Genomic DNA, 19,560 nt, shown 5'->3' on the forward strand with positions numbered 1-19,560 from the left:
GCTTCACGACGTTATTAAGGAAGCCACCTCGTATTCACATGCATCGCGGCTCGATGAAGTATTGAGTTTTTTTTTACCGAATTCGAAAAAAATGGTTCTTGTTATTTTGGTTGCCGGACCCCTGGTCCAAGTCCACCCTAAACTAGGATTTGAACTGGCAACCTGAAGTTCAGGGGTTGTGTTGGGGACCTTGAATCGGTTGACTGTGGGCAATACTTGGGAAGCTGCCTCTTGGTGCAGCGCTTCTGAGCCTTGTTCACTCCACAGCATTCAAACTTTCGAGCTGGCTCGATCTTCGCGGCAACACTTCCGACTACCCCAACAGTGGCATGCACGACCGAGGGCGTTGAGAGGGCCGTGGGTGCGGGTTGACGGCCGTCTGCCATCCTGCGCTTTCGCGACCGATGGAGAGGGGAGTAGGTGGGAGGTGGAGGCTGGATCGGCCATTGAACAGCACGGGAGAGTTTGCAAGTCCTAGCTTGCCAACGATGAAGTTCTCTCCTGCCCTATAATTCCCACAATACCGCCGCTCACCTAGAACTTTGACACACTGGTCTTGTAGCAATATTTTTGCGTATGGTATTATTTTCAGTAGCTAAATACCAGTGTCGAGGTCTGCTAGCCACGTCGAAAGCGCTTCAGGCGAGAGTTCGTGTCGTTTTTCTATCCCTCCGTTCAAGGAGCGCATCCTACCGTGCAATGTTCCGCACTCATTTTCAGAGTTGGGGGGGGGGCACTTTCGCCGATAAGACATCAGCGTGAGGGCCGACACACATTTGAAACCATTGGGGTTTGACAGCAGCACGATGGAGTGTTTTCACATTGTGTATTGTCGGGAGCCGCACTAAAGGCCACAAGAGTCAGCCAGTGACCCGAGGGCCACTGACTGCTATAGTGGCTTGCTAATTACGGTCCATAGTTTGGTTTCCGTGGCAACAGTCGCACTGTGGCTGGGGTTTTTAATTTTCCATTTAGGAAGAAGACGTTCGCATCGGCCTGTTGATCTTCTGATGCTGTTGATGGTTAAACCACCAGTGTCTTAGAGGAGGAGGGCTGGCTGGATCTCCGCGACACGTTTGACTTCAGAAGCTCTGGCGACATCTGGCGACTTCTGAGATTCGCATCTCGATTTTCACGGCTTCGCGAGTTGTCCAACGCTGCGCTCTCGTGCCCTCTAGAGGCCCGGGCCTCGTCCTGCAAGCGGAGCGCAACTGCTTCCAGGTCACCGTGACGGGGTCGTGACAGCGGCAGGAGGCTGGGCACCCGGCGGGGCGGTGCCCCGGGGGACCGGGAGACGGACCGGGAGACCACGGCGGGCACCGCGGGCAGGGAGCGCGGCTCTTACCGGGCCGGATCTACAAGCGGTCTCCGTCTCCATCCCTTAAGGGGCCCTCCCTGCGAGAAACATCACCGGGTGAGCCGAGGTCCTGGCGCGCTGCGCTTTTATACTGGGGTGGGGTGGGGGTCTTCTCGCCTTTCGCACAAATACCACGGGCTGGTGACCACGGTAGACTCAGGGGGAGCCCCCGTGGCGATACGTTCGTGCCGGTAGGTGGGGAGCGGGGGGGGGACGATGGAATAGCGGCCCCCCGCTTGGGCTCACCGATCGGAGAGTGACCGGCCTGTGATGTTTGACGTTTTCCTGAGCTCGCTTTGTTGATGACCGCACACGGATTGGTGATCATGCCGGTCAATTTGAGTCATCGCTCATGGCCAAATCGCTCGGACATCGCCCGATTTCGTCAGATCCCGGAAGCCTAGCAGACTAAAGCCTGGTTCTCACTCACCATACACGTGAAGGTGCTATAGGCTGCGCGGGTAGGTTGTGGCCAGCAGAGGGCAGTGCCGCGAAATCAGTTGCACTGCACTTCTATGCCTCCCGCCTTCAGAAATGCACACCGTAACGTCAGCAGTTCGTCATGCCGTGCGGATCGTGGGGAGGCCCTCATCCAGCAGTGGCTTTGTACCATGCACGCATTGTGGTGATTCTCAGCAGGCGAGGACGTGGGACAGACATGGAGCTGGCCGCGTGCGAGCGCCTCTCTCAGCTGCTGGAGGAGCTCACCACGGCCGGAGGAGAGCGCCTCGATCCAGCCGGGATGAAGGAGCTCAAGAAGATCTGCAAGTGGGGCCTTCCAGGCACACCGCCACGCCAGCACGCCGGATAGCGTCTCAACTCCCAACAGCACACCGACAAACGACAGACATTGCTGTGACAACACCCTAGTCATCAAGACACCGTCACACTTAACACCAGCCGAGCAGCAGCTCACCAGCAGCTCACCAGCAAGCAACTCGCAACCAGAGTAAAACAATAGAATAGACGCACAGGATGATTTCCTGTTCCTATTGTAACAATAGGAACAGGATACCCATCGTGCCTTGTGAGTCACGTGACACCGCCACACTGCATGTGTAAGCACACGGCTGCCAACTCAACATAGCAGGACAATGATAAAACTGCGTACATTGGTGTTCACCTCGTTAGGAATCGTCAGTTTAGTAGAGCCATCAACGTTTTCTACTGCCGTCTTGTGCTCCAGGTGCTTCATGTTGAGATTGCCAGTCCTGATTGCTGTGGGAACACTTTTGGACAGCCTCGGGTCTGCAGCAACACCTTTTTTCCACTGTGCGACCGAGCCGCGCCAGGGGCCATGCCGAGCCAGCCCAGCTTAGCTCAGGAGGCACCAAGTTTTTCCACTGTAGAAGTCGGGCTGCCAATGTCACACACGCTGAGCGCATCATTAGCCCCGAGGCAGACTCAAATGTCTCTGAAAGCCAGCGTGGCACGGTTCAACTCCGGCTCAGCACAACACAATAGCCGGCGGAAAACCACCCATACCGCGAGGTTTCACCCGCGCAGCCTCATCTCAGCTCGGATGTGCCGGTGGAAAATGGGTACAGTATAACCGAACCCCCCGTGCCGTGCCCGTGGCCTGCAGGCAGTCGGATGCGTACGTCCAGCACGCCTACCAGCTGCTGCTCACGCAGCTGAGGCAGGAGCACTCGGAGGTGCGTCTGGCGGCGCTGCTCGTGGCAGACGAGCTCTTCTCGCGTTCGCACGCCTTCCGCCTGGCGCTGCTCTCCGACTTGCAACTGGTGCTCGAGCTCACGGCCGAGACGGACCCCGAGCGGCCGCTGCCGCCGCCGTCGGCCGCGGCGCACCGCCTGCGCGGCCTGGCGCTGCGCACGGTGCATGCCTGGCACGAGCGCTACGGGCAGGACTACCGCAAGCTGGCGCTGGGATACCACTTCCTGAAGCACGCCCGGAAGGTGGGGAGTTGGCACGGCTGGATGATGGGCGTGACAAATGGGGCACTGGCATCGATGCAAGAATGATAACAATAATGCAATGCAGCTTGCTGTCTTATGACGTTTGTTGTGCTGAGCATCCCCGGGCATTTTGCACTGAACCCCCCATTTCCCCCCCATTAAATAAATGTGCAACAACTAACCCAGCTCAAAAATAAGCAACTCAAACATGTTATTACGTGGATTTTACTGCTTTTGATTGTGGCAGCGGCACCGGCACCTGACATCACGAGAATGGAGTTGTAGAGGCAAGGAGTTATAGCGACTCAAGACCCTTACCGTGCTGATTTAGAAAACTTCTAGGAACCACCACAGGTTTGTCCCACACCACTTCTTCTTTGGTATAGCTGCTGATGTCGATGCAGAGCAACTACAGTTTCACATTCAGGTGGTCAAGCCAGATAACCGCGTCAGGAGCAGCAGAGTGTATCGCTGTAATGTCTGCATCGTACGTTGTAAGGTCTGTTCTAGATGACCACAGTCGCACACTGGAGAGTTTTACATTTGTGCATCTGGTATCCGCTTCTACTGCCATGGCTTTTGCAGTGGATGCGGTTTAGGGTGGACCATGAGCTCCGTGGAAGATCACACACCACTGACACATATACACACATGCACAATCGCTTGCCATGACACAGGCACAAATGCACATCAGTCGTACACACGTACGCATGCACATGTGTGCACGTTTGGGTTAACATTGCGCACGTTGGCAACGATTCTACATTTTATTTAAGCGCTTCGCTTTTGAATGACTTTACTCCCACATTTCACATTAATTACCGTTTATAGTTCACGACACCTTCAACAGAAGTGTTCTGGTATCGTTCTATGTACAGTGTGGACAATGAGATGGGGCCACCCATGGTCACAGAGGGGTTGGCGGGGGGGGTGGAATTTGGCACGTTTTTTTTCCGGACCTTGGATCCCAGGAGGCCTCGGAAAAGGCAGAGGGGGGCCTCATCAGGCATTTCGCACCAGGGCCTCCAAACTCCTCGTGGTCACCGCTATGCTACCGGCCTGCTCGCGGCGTGGTCGTGGTGACGGCCGCCGGCTGGCCCCCGCCGACGCAAATTCCCCTTGCCTTCACGCTGCCCACCCCTCCCCCCCCACAGGTCGACTTCCAGGACGTGCAGGCGCGCTCGCTGGCCCAGAGGCAGAGGGAGGCCGAGCAGCAGAGGCGGCAGGAGACCCTGAACAAGGAGAAGGCGCGCAAGGCGGCTGCCGAGATGGAGGGTGCGGCATCTGTAATCCGGGGGTTTACGTCGGAGTGGGTGACGGGGACTATGGTGTGTGGGTAGTTGATGTGGTTCCTTGCGGGTAGTTCGGCCGATGCTGTGCCAGTGTTTGAGGCAATATCGCGATGGCGGTGTGGCCGCGGTGTGCTGGTAGTTGAGGACATGGCGGTGTGTGGTTTGTCGTGGCTGTGATGTACATGTGGTTGAGCTGGCACGGTGCTTGCGATTAAGGCGAGTCTGCGGCCTGCCCGTGTTGCGTGTGCAGAGACGGTCGGCGAGCTGCAGGACTGCCTCACGCAGGCCGAGTCCTGTTTCCGGCTGCTGCTACCCTCCCTGGGGGAGTTTGACGTCTTTCCCAGCGACGCCGGCTCGGCGGGGCGCGGTGAATCTCCAGCTGCCCTCAAGTGAGACTCACACACGGCCTCGCGGGCAGAGTTTGGGGGGGTACCCGGCCACATGTGGGAGCGACGCGTGTGTGGAGTCGCCCTCCTGAAAGGAGTGCTGTAAAAAGTTGCACTTTTCGTTTCAGCAACGGAGGTAATCTCCAATGTAACCCGAGCCTTGGCGGTGCCAGCGCGGCAGCCCGTGACGAAGAGGGCTCCTCGGCCACTCCACGGAGTCAACAGCAACCAGGCTGCAGCACGGACGATGCTTCTGCTCCTCCTCCCTCGTGTGGCTGGGGCTCTGGGGTCGTGGTCACCCAGGGAGGTGAGCTGGCTTTCGGAAGCTCTCAGGGAAAGGGTGGTCGGGGTGGCGTTGGTGTTAAGAGCCCCATGTGCTTTGTGGTCAGTGAGTGATCCAGACGAGGACGATGAGGATGAGGACGACGACGACGATGATGATGAAGACAGCGGTGAGGGAGGAGAGGCCGCAGGAGGAGGTTCGGGCAAGGAGGAGCAGGGGCCAACGTTCATGAGGGACCACGGTCTGATCTCCCACAGCTACAGCCTCACGCTCGAGATCCCTCCAGGTGCTCAGTTCAGGCATGGGCACCGACCTACTGCTGCTGCTGCTGGTTGGATGGTTGTGATGGTGGTGGTGGTGCTGGTCGGGGTAGATGTGGAGGTGGTGGTGGTGGTGCTGGTGGGGGTGATGGTGCTGGCGCGGACAGTTGTGGAGGTAATGGTGGAGGTGATGGTGGAGGTGATGGTGGAGGTGATGGTGGAGGTGATGGTGGAGGTGGTGGCGCTGGGGGGGGTGGTTGTGCAGCTGCTGACGGTGTTGATTGTAGTGGTGATGCTGGCGTTGATGCTGGTTGTGGTGGCGATGGTGGTGGTGTTGGTGACACGAAGCTTGCTTTGTCCTCCCAGTGGTGGTCGTGCAGGAAGATGAGGACAACAGTGCGGTGCTCACGACTCTGCGCGACCAGCTCGGCCTCATCCAGACGCGGCACCTGCCCCGCGTGCAGGCCTGGCTGCAGGTTCACATGTTTTTCTTTCTTCAACAAAGTGGCTCGTCATGTGGAATTTTATAGCGTTCAAATACTCTTTAAACGTGTGATGTAGATTCTAAACGCGGAGGGAAAAACCGGAGGATCCGGAGAAAAACCCACGCGACTACGGGGAAAGAGACATGCAAACTCCAAATATACGGGTGTCAGGGTCGGGATCGAATCTATGACCTGCATACGAGGAGAGGTAGTTAACATCTTACCACCATGGTGCCCACACACAAAATAAAGTCCCCCATCTAGCCTATTCAAGCTGTTGGGGCAAATGCTGCTCGCAAACACCTATGCCACCGTGACCCGTACAATGCACGGCTGCCTTTGTCTCCCGAGTGGTGATGCTTACACGCTATAGCAGGTACTCATTTAAGGCTGAATTGGCCTCGAGCAGGTCCAGGACCAATTAAGATATTCGGAATTGATGTTGAGCGGGTTGAGAGTGAGCGGGCTAACCACTACATGACCACTCGCACACGCTTATCCATCTATCCACGCACGCACGCATGCACGCGCACAACAACAACCGCCATTCGCCACTAAGTGGCGGTGATGTCACCATGGCGCTTGTGTCAGGCTGTGTGCACTTTAAGGCCACACGCATGACGTACACGCATGCACGTAGGTCGACATGCATACGATTCGCACAGTGTAACACGGTGCAAGGGCCGAGCGTCACGGTGACCACGGTGGCGCGGTGTACCTCAGGCCTTCACCCGGGCCGGCGTGAACGACGCTTCCCTCAAGCGGGCTATAGACATCAAGATGGCACTGGAGGCCACCGTGAAGAAACACGAGGAGATGAACATCCACTACCGAGCGAGCCGGGCACAGCATTCGCCGGTACGACCGCACGGCCCCCACGGCCTCGCGGCCCTCGCGGCCCTCGCGGCCCTCGCGGCCCCGCATTCGCGCAGCCGCCACGTCGGGCCACTGGGAACCAGCAGGTGGCAGTGGCGCACCTGGTGGTGTCCGAAGAATAGACGTGGCTTTAGGGTTGGGATCAGGGGTGAAGAACATTTCTCCTTTTTCAAGGCTAATTGGCCCAATATTTGACTTGTTGGTACCAACTGATGATGGCACCAACATTTTTAAATTGGCAACAAAAAATTATGCAAACAACCTCATTGAATAAGCATGTAGTCACATTGTCCCACTTTTATTGGCCATACACAGAACTACTAAATTAAAACTTTGTTTTTTTACTAGGTAAGGCCCACTGAGCTATATAGCTATTTTTCAGAAGCGACCTGGTTAACACAAATGATAAGGAAGTGGCTTATCACGTGAAAATTTAGAGGAGCAAAATACGTGTAGGGAAAAACCGGAGTTGACACTCTTCTTTTGCCCATGGACCTTTGGTAGGCCACACATGAACACCCGCGAACCGTCGTTGACTGACCACGCAAAATATAATGAGGGGCTCTCCTCCACCGCACCAGCTGCTGCCAGCTTCCCTCTTGCGAACACCACCACAACAATGATGATGATGATGACGTCGTGCCGTGGTTTTGACATTGGACGCACAATGTTTCAGATTTGCTTGATCGCCACGGCCAAGATGCTTGCAGTGACACGTTAATGTGTCGCTGCGATGCGTAGATGTTTGTTGTGGGTCGTTTGGAAGCAGAGGGCTCCGTGTCGGCCACGGCCTGCATGCGGCCCGCCGGCTGATTTGGTAGTGATGAAGAGAGAGGGAGGAGGGGCAACATTGGGTTCATAACCAATGACCCCCACACCCTCGTTTGTCGGAATTTGGCAGGTAGAGGAGTCTGACTCAGAGTTTGAGGAGGTTCCGGAGAAGGACGGCTATGAACCACACATCCCAGAGCATCGGCGCGCAGAGTATGGTGAGTGCGGAGACTCATACAACCGCACCATCACGTGACTCCACCACCACCACGTTACTCCACCACCACCACCACCACGTTACTCCACCACGACCACCACGTGACTTCACCACCACCACCACCACCACCACGTGACGCCACTCCCACCATCACGTGACTCCACCCCCACTATCACGTGACTCCACCTCCACCAACACGTGACAACACCACCATCACTACTATCATGTGACTCCACCACCACGACCACCACCACGTGACTCAGCCATTACCACCATGTGACTCCAGCACCACTGCCATATGACACCACAATGTGATATCACCACGATGTGGCAGTGGTGGCTACACTGCACGTGGCAGCTCTGATCCAGCACTGTGGAGGCAGCGATGGTTGGTGGATTGCACAAATGTCGTGAAACTCCCTGTGGGTGTTGAAGAGGTGCCATACCCTGGCTCGCCAGGAGAAGCCAGGACCACAAGTGGACTAACATCTGTTTCCATCTGTACGGGGATAGAGCGTTGCCTCCTTATGTGTGTTGTTTTCTCCGAGTGCTCCAGTTTCCTCCCACGTGTATATTCAACACATCTCACCATTAATTGGCTCAAAACATCTTAAAATAAAAACCTGATGTAGCAGTAGTAGAAGCCTCCTGAAAAAGAGTCATGTTACTCAGTGTGGCTCTGTAGGGCAATTAATTAATTAATTAGTATTACGACCACCACGTAACACCATCAGCTGACAGTGCTGACTCCAAATTTTGGTGAAATCACCACTTGGCTGTGTCAATCACCACCACCACCACCACACAATACCTCCACCCACCAAGTAGCACCGCTACCACCACCACCACCACGTGCCACACCCACACACCAGCACATGACACCACCACAACAAGATATCCACCACCACACAAGTAACACCACCACCACCAAGTCGGGTCTTGGCAGAGCCCCCATTGCTGCTGGAGCCACACGGGGGTCTGGGTTTCGCTGGCGCTCGGCACAGTCGCTGTCACCGACATCGTTTCTTGGGCACTGTACTTTTCAAACGGCTGCATTTCCATAGCAAATAAAACGGACGGTTAAGCTTTACGGATCCCGCTCTTCGTCAAATGCCCGCAGATTGCGCAGCGCCCAGATCGGTGCTTATCGACGGGCATTAGCGCGCCGCATTGATCGGGCGACGGCCGTTAGGCGCCCCGCGTCAACGGGCGGTGACGAGCGAGCGAGGCGATGGCGGCTCCACGCACGGCACCGTAACGCGGCGGTGGGGTGGTGGTGGAGCTGCACGGCCGCCGTTTCCACGGCCGGGCTGGTGTTGGGGGGTTTGAGAACGGCACGGGCCGTGCGATCTGCTTGGTGCATTTGATAGAAAAGTCGTGTCGTGCCCGGCTGTGCTCTGCTGCATGGAGCCGGGGTCATTGGAAGGGATCTCGGAGGTAGCTCTGTGATATCCGCTTCCGCGGGCCGCTCTCTAATAGGAAGAATCGCACGGCTCTGTGAGAGATCCGAATGGTAAGTTCGTCTCAAGATAACAAAATTGAGTGGCATTGTGGTGGTGATGGAGAGTGGACTGTGGCTCTGCTAATGCTTCTGACGTGCTTGGCACGATCACCAGGCCTGGAGCCCGAGTCTCTCCAGGAACCAAGGCCCGGGCCGTCCCGTGGGCTGGCGCCGGGGGGCCCCGGCACCAGCAGAGCAGCTGCCCTCCGCACGTGCCGCGCTCCGCTACCTGACGGGCGGCTGTGCGAGCGGGCTGACCGACATAAGGTGCCCCCCCCGACCCCCTCGCCCCAACCGTGATAAAGCATGCAGCGTGCATACTCCATGATGGCCGTACGCTGCGTTCATTCAAATGCGACGTCGCCGCCAGCACTCTTGCGCCAGCCTGGGTGCCAGGTCACTGTGGTCAGATGGACTTCTTGTTCACAGTCCGTGTCAGATAGCAGTCTGGGTGTGTATCTACAAAAGAAGTGACGTTCGTGTGTAGTGTTCGGAGTCCTCCTGTGTGCCTCCCCGCGGGCGCGTGCCCCCCACCCCCACCACGACCCTTCCCATGCCTCCCCCCATCCCGTCAGTATCCTGTATTTGGCCAGGAGATGCACAAAACATAATTTGCCCCTCATGCAAGGGTGACTTGGCTACAAATTAATACTCGTATCCCCCACCCCGCTCCCCAGTGTCCGTTCCACGGGAAGATCGTTCCGCGCGACGAGCAGGGCGTCCCGGCAAGTGCTGAGGACGCGGCGCGGCTGGAGCGGGAACGGAGGCAGCGGGAAGAGGCCGAGCGGCCAGGTACGTGCCGGGCCGAGATGCTTTCCAGGTCACCGACGCAAACAGAATGAAGCTCCGGACGCTCACTCGCGGAGCGCGGCCTCACGGCATCCGAGCGCTCGAGCGCCGCGACCGCCCGATCGTTCCATTTGCCGTCGGCGTCTGGGGGCGGCACCAGGGGGCAGCACCGCCGCGTTGCGGGCGGCCGAGCGGCGCGGAGGGTGGGGGTGGCTGGCGTCCCGTCCCCGTTTGGACGCGCTAACTGCCCACTCGGTTGTGAAATGAATCCGGGCGGGTGGGTATTGATTTCCTGGCGGTGTGAAAGCCGGGGCTTTGCGCGGCCGGTAATGAGAAGGGGGATTGCTCCTTCGCCCAATCCTCTTTAACTGTCTCGCGGCCGGCGCTGCCGTCCCGCGCCGGCGTGTCCCCTCGGCCTTCATCGCCTGCAGGAGCGCCGTCTGGGGCGCAGGACGGCGCTGCGCCGGATCGCCGTCGCCCGCCGAAACGTTTCGTTCCTCCGCCCGCGCGTTATTTTTAAAATTTCCTATTTTGCACGTTCTGCCGTTTGCCGCAAGACTTCGCCGATTTCGCTGCTGCCAGGCGTCGGTCGCAGCGCTGCGTGGAACCCCACTGAGGGCGCGCAAAGGGGTTAAGTCGTGTCGGCTTTTGTGGAGATCGATCAGCACAAAAATCCCCGGGCCTGTTAGCGACGGCGGCGGCAACGACGGAGTCCCCAGTCCAGGCTCGCGTAATTACGGCTCGGCAGAGGGAGGGACGGGGAGGGGCGGTGGGCAGGCGGGCGGGGGGGCGGGCGTGCCGTGTTCACGGATCTCCGCGCGTTTAGAGAGGCGTTAGTGAGAAATCGTGCGATCGTTAGAACTCTGGCTCCCGTAACTCCCAATGTGTTTTCAGCAAAACCGCTCCTAATGCCCCCCGCTTTACGGGCAATTTAAAGCGGGACGTGGGGGTCGCCGCCCCGCACGGCCCCCGCGCCTCCGTTCGCCCACAGGAAATTCCATTTCGGGTTCTCTCTTATTATTTTATTTCTGTTTTGTTATCAATTTGGTCGAGCCGCACGCCCGCTGTGTCGGGTGCGGGTGAAGTGGTGGGGGGGTGGTGGGGGGGGCGGTGGGGGGGGCGTGGGGTTGAGAGGAGGGTGGAGGGGGGGGTGCCGTGGTGCTGTCGACGCTGGCGTGGTGCAAATAAGTGAAAATGTGCACGTGGAGGCGCCCGTTTGCACGCAGTCACGCAGCCCCCGCCTCTCTTCGCCCCCCCAACCCCTCCCAATCCACCCCCCGCACCCCTGGGTGTGAACGTGGCGCAGGGTGGAGGGACGCGGAGCTGATGAGAGACATCGAGGCGGCCACGGGGCTGGACCTGGGCTCGTCGCGACCTGAGAGGGGCAAGGGCAGGGGAAAGGGAAAGCGCAAGAAATATCCCAACCTGACGGACGTGAAGCAGCTCAACAACACGGCGCGCAGTCGCCTGGAGAGGAAGGTGTTCAACAGGTCCGTGTCCCCACACCACCACACACACATACACCACCACTACCACCGTGGCATCTCCACACTCACCCCACCACCACGTCACCACACACACCACCACGTCACCACACACACCACCACTATCATCAACACACCCACCACCACCACATGACCAAAGACAAAGTTCCCCGTATAGCCTAACAGACCGTTGGGGCAAGTATTAGCGAGCAGCTATGAAGGCCGGCACGGCGCTCAAGGGGGTGGGTGGCCAGCACCACGTCCGGCCTCCTTTGCCTCCCTGGTGGCGATGCTCATACACCGCACCAGGTACTCATTTGAGGCTGAGCCGTCCCAGGGGAGGCTCAGGACCGGTTCAGATAATCATCACAGATGTTGGCCATAAACAGGAATCAAACTCGGGTCGCTGGGCTCGTAGGGTATTGAGTACACAAAGACACCACCATATCCCACGCTCCCCACCTCCGTACATGGACACTCGATCCGTCCGACACCGTGCAGGGACCTAGGTATCTCGTCACGAGACGCATCGATGCACCCCCCTGGGAGGGAGGGCGTCCTCATGGGCATGGTCACCCAATAACACACAGCGACATATCTATATATATAAACGGGAAATTTGTGAATACGTGTGTCTGTTCGAAATGTTCAGCATACTTCCCAACATGCAACAAACTTTAAATTTGGCATGTGGGTAGACTTTTGTATTGGGGGGGGGGGGTGGGCACAATAATGCATGAAATTTATTGCACGGCAAGTGAGTGGTGACGTCACATCTGTGATGTCACACGCATCTTTACATAGGCTGTACAGCACCACCTGTATACACCACCCTTGTACAAAGAGAAAGACCCCCTGGGTAGCTGTTAACAGATGGTCGGGGCAAGTGTTGTTAGTTTGCGAGTATCACCTATTAAGGCCGGTGCACGAGGGGGTGGGTGGTCAAAACCACGCCAGACTGCTTTCGCCTCCCCAGTGCACACCGCACCAAGTACTCATTTGAGGCTGAGTCAACCTAGGTGAGGCGCACGACCGTTTCAAATATTCGCCTCTCTTTGGTCGTGAGCGTGAATCGAACTCGGATTACACCGGGTTGGTGGCGGAACGAGCTAACCACTGTGTTACTGCTCCCCACCACCACCACCACCACGCACCACCACCACCACGCACCACCACCACACACCACCAGCACCACCACCAGTACCACGCAACACCACTACCACCATGCACCACGATGCACCACCAGCACCACACACCACCACCATGCACCACCACACACCACCAGCACCACCAGCACCACGCACCACCACCACGCACCACCACTATGCACCACCACCATGCACCACCAGCACCACCAGCACCACGCACCACCAGCACCACCAGCACCACACACCATGCACCACCACCACGCACAACCACCATGCACCACCACCATGCACCACCAGCACGCACCACCAGCACCACGCACCATCAGCACCACCAGGACCACGCACCAATACGCAGCACCACGCACCAATACGCAACACCACCAGCACCGCCACCCACAGGGGCGCTTGCTGCCCGCGTGGTGGCACTGACGGCATGCTCCTCTTGTCCGCGTTGTTCCCGCGCATTCCTGCCCCCTGCCGTGGCCAACGATCTCTAAACAAACCCTCGGTGGGGGGTGAGCAGGGAGAGCACGAGCTCAACACCCCCCCTACTCCCCACTGTCAATCACCACGGCGCACACCACCGATTCTGCTACGGGAGGGGGAACGCGGTCGTGGTGTTGTGCCAGCGAAGCACAAAGGGGATTTAGTCATGGGGATCTTTGTAAGTAGGGGGCCATAGCTGATAGGGGGGGTGTGGGGGACTACAATCAGAGAGACCCACCCAATGAGAAGCCCCCCGCACCAGCCGGAACGTCCCAAGTTACATTGGACCCAAAGAACTACGCGATGTCTGCGAACCTGCGGTCTGCGTCTCCTTGCCGACGGGAGCATCGGGGATGAGGCGGTGGTGAGGGCAGCGACGTTCTCGCGTCGCCGGTCACCGGAGGGACGAAGCTGCCGAGTGTGCAGGCTGTGCAACTGCACCGGTGCCTCCGGGGCCGGTGGGACCCGAGTGCCGGGCTACAAGGAGGTGGGCCCCCCCCTCAATTCACTTCTTGCACGGGGCCCATGCCAACCTTGCTACGTTATTGATGACGTCGCTTAAGGTCAAGTCCAGGGGTGATCGTGGTCAATGGCATTGGTGCCACCAGAACCTCGTCGTCGTAGCCAGCACCCGGCCTCCACGCGGTGCAGGATGACGCGACACGAATCTGAATCCTCTCTTGGACGGACACCCGGGCCACTGTGTCCTGCGAATTTCGGTGGTTCCTGGAACAGACTTTAGAATCGCGGTGAGGCTCTCCGCGTATCAAAGTGTAAACGTGCGATGTCGGCGTCACAGCGGCGACACGAGCGCCACGATGGGACGTTCCGTTTGTTTGCGTTTCTCACGACCGAAGCGTCACGCTTGCGGTCTGACATCGAGCGGGAACCGCCAGACGAGCGCCGCACGTTTCCCACGTCACGTGGTCCGTCGCTGCCGCGAGTCGCTCGCCGCGAACTCGACGACCCCGGCGGACGCGGGGCCTCGGCCCCCCCCACGAGGCCCTTGCGTCACAGAGTGGCCGCTTGCCAGCAGCAGGCTCTGCACTCTCGAGCTGCGTTGCTCTCAATGCTGGGCCACTCTGGCCAGGGTCCACTTCCGCAGGTAGGGAGGGATTGGGGGCGGGGCGCAACGTTTCGTGGGGAGGCGGGCGGCGGGCGGGGGGGGGGGGTGTCTGTGGATGCCCGCGACGCGCGGACACACGGGGACGGAGCCAAGGGCGGCCCGCGGCGGCGGCAGGGCCCCGCATCCCGGCGAGGGCCCGAGGCTGAGGGCAGCGGCGGCGGCGGCAGCGGGGCCAATCTCGTATGCCCCGCGCGGGGCCAACATTGATCGGCGAGGCAGTGGCCCTTGGCGCGTATTGAACCGGCCGCGGCTGTCATTACCCTTATCAGATGGAGGCGGCGGCGGGCGGGGGGAGCGGCCTCGTGGAGCCGCGGCGCGGGGAAGGAAGGGCGAGCGTGGGGGGATTGGGGTGGGATAGGGAGGTGGAGTGGGGGGGGGTCCAGACCCCCCCCACGGAATTTTACTGGGGGGGCCACCCCATCCACGCCGTCGTCGCCATCCTCGTCGTCCGCTCGGGAAGCCTGCGCTCGGCGCAACGACGGAGGAGCTAGCGGTGGACGAGGAGCGTCGGGGAGGTGGCGAGGAGCGGCGGGAGGGGGGGCGCGGAGGGAATCGGCTGGGAAGGCGGAGTAAGGGAGAGGGATAGAAGGGGAGGGAGAGTTGGAGGAGAGAGACGTGAAGGGGAAAACCGGAGGGGGAATTGAGGGAGCTGGGAAGAGGGACGCGAGGAAGAGTGGGAAGGGACGGGACGTGCGAGAAATGGGGAGCTGGGTCTGGACTGTGCGGAGTGCGGAGTCTCGGCTGCCAACACGGAGATGGGCTGCTCCGAATCTCCCGCTCACCCTGCCTACTCTCCCAGCTCTTCGCTTGGGAAAGACAAAGATGGGTGGGGGAGGGGGTGAATCGTGAATCGATGCAGCGCGCAGGGGAGCGGAGACCTCGGCGCTCGACTCTACGAGGCCCCGGGTGGAGCCTCCGCAGGTTTTTATCAGCGGCGCCGTGAGCTGTGCGGATTCGGACTATCGATCCCTTTTTGGGTTTTTTTTGCTTGCGCGCCTCTCAATGTGACCATTTCTGTCCTTGAAAAAAAATCACATCTTACGTCTTCCCTATCTTTTGCCCGCAGTTCTGTTCAATTGTCTCTGCCCCGGGCTATTGTAATTTCGCACGACCTTGACGCTCGGCGGGGAATAATTACTGTGCGACACGCCGCGCCTCTCTCACGCCGTGACAACTGCAACAACCGCACGCACTACCACGTGAACTACCATCGCCACTACCAGTACCGCCGGCACCGCCAGCACCGCCAGCACCAACTGCCCACACTACCACGTGAACTACCATCGCCACTACCAGTACCGCCGGCACCGCCAGCACCAACTGCCCACACTACCACGTGAACTACCATCGCCGCTACCAATACCACCGGCAACTACCATCACCACCATCAGCACATAAGCACGACCACGCAAACTGCCAGCATCATCCCCGGTACACTTGGAGCGACACAATGAACTGAACCAGCGCCACCACCATCACCGTCAGCTCTACCGACACGGGCAAAGATAATCACACGAGCACAGTCACCAGCAGCAGCGCTGGCATCAGCACTACCAACCAGCGGAACCACCACCACCAGCTCCCCCCCTCCGCGCCGTCTCACCCCCCCCCCTGCCTACCCCGCCGCCCCCCCCCCCTGCCTACCCCGCCCCTCATCCCGTGTCGCCCCCAGAGCCTCGGTGAAGCGAGTCTCAGCTGCGATGTCGAAGCTGGACCGGGGAAAGCACGAGAGGTTCACCAACCAGTTCACCTACGCACTCACCTGAGTGGCGGTGAATGAGGTGGGGGGGAGGGGGGTGGTGGTGTTGTCTGGCTGGGTGGAGGCTGCCCCCCCCCCATTACTCCGCATGTCTCCGGGTGCGGGTGCTGAGCACGTGGCTCCTTCAGCTGCGACCATCATAATCCCCACCACCACCAAAGACAAAGATCTCCATATAGCCTTAAAAGACTGTTGGGGCAAGTGCTGTTAGCGGGCACCTATGAAGGCCGGCACGGCACACGAGGGGGTGGATGGCCAGCACCACGCCCGACCGCCTTTGTCTCCCTCGTGGCAATGTTTTTACACATCACACTAGGTACTCATTTGAAGCTGAGTCGAGCTAGGGGAGCCGCAGGACCCGTTCAGATAATGGCCAACTGGTGTTGGCCGTGAGCAGAAATCGAACTCGGGTCGCCGGGTTTGTAGCGCAGCGCGCTAATCACCGAGCCACCACTCCCCTACCACCAACGCCATCACCACGATTGCCGCAGCCACGAGCACCACCACCGCAGAGCCATAACCACCACTGCAACCACCTCCATCGGTACCACAGCAACCAAGACATCCGCCACCACGAACACTCACGCCGTTGGAAGCAGCGCCAGCATGACCCAGAGTGCACCCGTTGCTGGCCCGCATCAATGCAATGTTTGTAATAAATATTTATACCGGACTCTTGTCAACGTGTGCGTGGCTCGGTGTGCGGACGCACTCCCCTGTGCACCTCTTCTCTTGCGTGGACTCTCAAGCCGAGGTCTGCACGTGTCACGTGACACCGTAGACCCCCCTCAGACGAGGTGTTGCATGTCTCGGGATCAGACCAGGTTTGTATGTATGTTGAACTTCTTTCGCACCGTATATAGCCAAACCGTGCTCATCGGAGGTGCGGGGAAGGACAAACAAACTAAACACAAAGCAGTTCTAAAGAATCGAGTTTTCAATCTAGATTTAAAAGTGCATAGCTCCAGTGGCTTCATTACATTACACGCTTTTTATTAACTCACTGTTGTCGTATCAATCTTGTAACTCAATTTTAACCCACTTCCCAATGGGGTATCGACTGCAAACTTGGTATACTTATGTCATACTGATGACTACTATATTCTATCATAAAAAATAGAAATTATATATTTTTAAACATTTTTTTTATATGTTATGTTTCGGCTTGGGTCTAATTGTCCACGCTCAACTGACGTTGGCTGTAAATGACTACGGCCGCTGACGTTATGGCAAGCTTTGCGGCCACTTCCTGGAGTCGTGGAGTTCTGCCATTACGAGTACGGTACATTTCATGAAAGCGTGTTTTTAAAAAAAAGTTTTTTTAAAAATATTACTTATTTTATCGGAAGAAAGAGCGAGCCAGGCCGCCGCTGAAGCGCATCCGAATGCGCGCGATGTGGTGACCGCATTTGTTCAATGGCTCGGCAAAAGCCGCTGCTGTGAAGAGACGGGAGTTTGCGTGATGGTTTATGCTTCTTGAGATCAGCAAGGTATTGTGGTTCATTTGTGGCAAGCACTTTGTGTGTAATGAGTCCGACCTTATAGTGTATTCGTTCGGCAACCGGAAGCCGATGCAGCTCAGCGAGCACAGGACGGACATGATCGGATCCTGGAGTACCCGTCACGACACGTGCCAAAGAATGTTGTACACCCTGCAGCTTGGTAATGTTTTTGCCAGACCACCTGTAGAGGAGTGAGTTGCAATAATCGAGCCTTGTCGACACTATGCAACACTCCGCCGTGTTAGCTACAGTATATCACGACACAAATAGTGGTCGGATGTATCGTAGAGCCCTGATATGAAAATCGCAAGAGCTGACGACATTGTGCACGTGGTGACCGAACGACGTTCTGGCCGAGCATGGTGCCGAGGCTCTTTATATGAGTAGAAAACTTAATCCTGGAGTCTCGAGATCAGATGAGGCGTTTCTTTTCTCGAGATCAGACGAGGTGTTCCATGCCTCGAGATCAGACGAGGTGTTCCATGCCTCGAGATCGGAGGAGGTGTTCCTTGTCTCGAGATGAGACGAGGTGTTCCACGTCTCGAGATCAGATTATGTGTTCCACGTCTCGAGATCAGACGAGGTGTTCCATGCCTCGAGATCAGACGAGGTATTCCATGCCTCGAGATCAGATTATGTGTTCCACGTCTCGAGATCAGACGAGGTGTTCCATGCCTAGAGATCAGACGAGGTGTTCCACGTCTCGAGATCAGATTATGTGTTCCACATCTCGAGATCAGACGAGGTGTTCCATGCCTCGAGATCAGACGAGGTGTTCCATGTCTCGGGATGATCCATGTGAAATATTCGAATCCCCTTCGTATGGCCTATGAAGAGCAACTCTCGGGAGATGCAGTGGGGTGATGTCGACCTCTGCTCGCGCTGTCCGCGTTGGTGAATGGAAGATGCGCGCTCACACAGCCCCCCCCCCCCCCCCCCCCTCACTACCGCCTTCATGCGTGTGCATACCGGGCAGTGCGGAATTCGGGACTCTGGAAGCACACACAGGAGGAGCCTGTCTGATTATTCGCCTGTGTATCGAGTAATATTAGTGATAATCGGTGGGTGGGGGGGGGGAGGGGATTAGGAGCGGGAGGTGGAGGGAGCCTCGTCCGTCGCGAAGGGGGAGACGCGGCGCAGAAGACCTCACGAGGGACCAGTGGTAATAAGAGGATTCCTAGCACTCATATGGTACCGATCCTCGCCAACTAGTCATCGGCACGAGCTCCACCCATAACCAAACAGAAACCAGAAAAGTATCTGCTGGTACCCAAACTTAACCGTGAAGAGATGGGGAAACGCTCCACAGTTACCCGTGCGTAACCTTCGCAGCCTTGACGCACACTTCGGTGGCCATGTGAGGGCCAGGTGAGGGCCAGGTGGGTTTCAGGTGCGGGCCAGGTAAGGGCCAGGTGAAGAGGGAGTGCAAAGCGGAATGGCAGGCGAGGCCCCGGTCGTCCGGGCCGATGCAGAAACTCCACGTGGTCACAAGGGGACCCGAGACACCCACGGCGGGCACGTGGTTGCGTTACTGCGTGGTGGAGTGGTTGAATCGGTGGTTGAGTGATTAAGTGGTTGAGTCAGTAGGTGGTTGAGTGTTTGGGTAGCTGTCAGTGCTCATCAGGCTTCACGAAAATTCGTCATCGCCGAGTTGACGCCAATGAGGTGGCGAGATTTCTATCCCTGCGTGTGTGTGTGTACGGTTTCAGGAAAGGGCGGTCCTGCACAGATGCCATATTTTCTGTCCGTCTGCTACAGCAGAGGTGTAGGGAATTCCAACAAGACCTACATCTCTGCTTTATTGACCTGGTCAAGGCCTATGATACCATCAGTAGGCCTGAGCTCTGGGTTGTTCGTGCTTTTGGAGTCCCTGACCCTCTGCTCACGATCATTAAGGACCTTCATGATGGTGAGCGGGCTCG

The 19,560-nt window shown here is 57.9% G+C and overlaps 1 protein-coding gene across 2 annotated transcripts; it reads left to right on the top strand.

The window, feature by feature from the left end:
• Window positions 1-1,178: 1,178 nt before the first annotated feature.
• On the top strand, window positions 1,179-16,809 carry UVSSA (UV stimulated scaffold protein A). Of its 2 annotated transcripts, none has more exons than XM_032950897.2 (14): window positions 1,179-1,414; window positions 1,994-2,125; window positions 2,943-3,273; window positions 4,428-4,548; window positions 4,816-4,954; window positions 5,080-5,258; window positions 5,341-5,520; window positions 5,861-5,970; window positions 6,703-6,837; window positions 7,757-7,844; window positions 9,460-9,611; window positions 10,022-10,136; window positions 11,440-11,623; window positions 16,050-16,809. In XM_032950897.2, exons 2-14 carry the CDS (start codon window positions 2,016-2,018, stop codon window positions 16,141-16,143), a joined length of 1,938 nt encoding a protein of 645 aa, XP_032806788.2. In that variant the 5' UTR covers window positions 1,179-1,414; window positions 1,994-2,015; the 3' UTR covers window positions 16,144-16,809. The 2 variants fall into 2 exon arrangements, with proteins under 2 accessions (XP_032806788.2, XP_032806787.2); XM_032950896.2 differs by having other exon boundaries at window positions 1,997-2,125.
• The last annotated feature ends 2,751 nt before the right edge of the window (window positions 16,810-19,560 follow it).

The sequence above is a fragment of the Petromyzon marinus genome, chromosome 9 (assembly GCF_048934315.1).
Source record: "Petromyzon marinus isolate PM22_M1 ecotype Great Lakes invasive population chromosome 9, UKy_Petmar_22M1.pri1.0, whole genome shotgun sequence".
Lineage (NCBI taxonomy): Eukaryota > Metazoa > Chordata > Hyperoartia > Petromyzontiformes > Petromyzontidae > Petromyzon > Petromyzon marinus.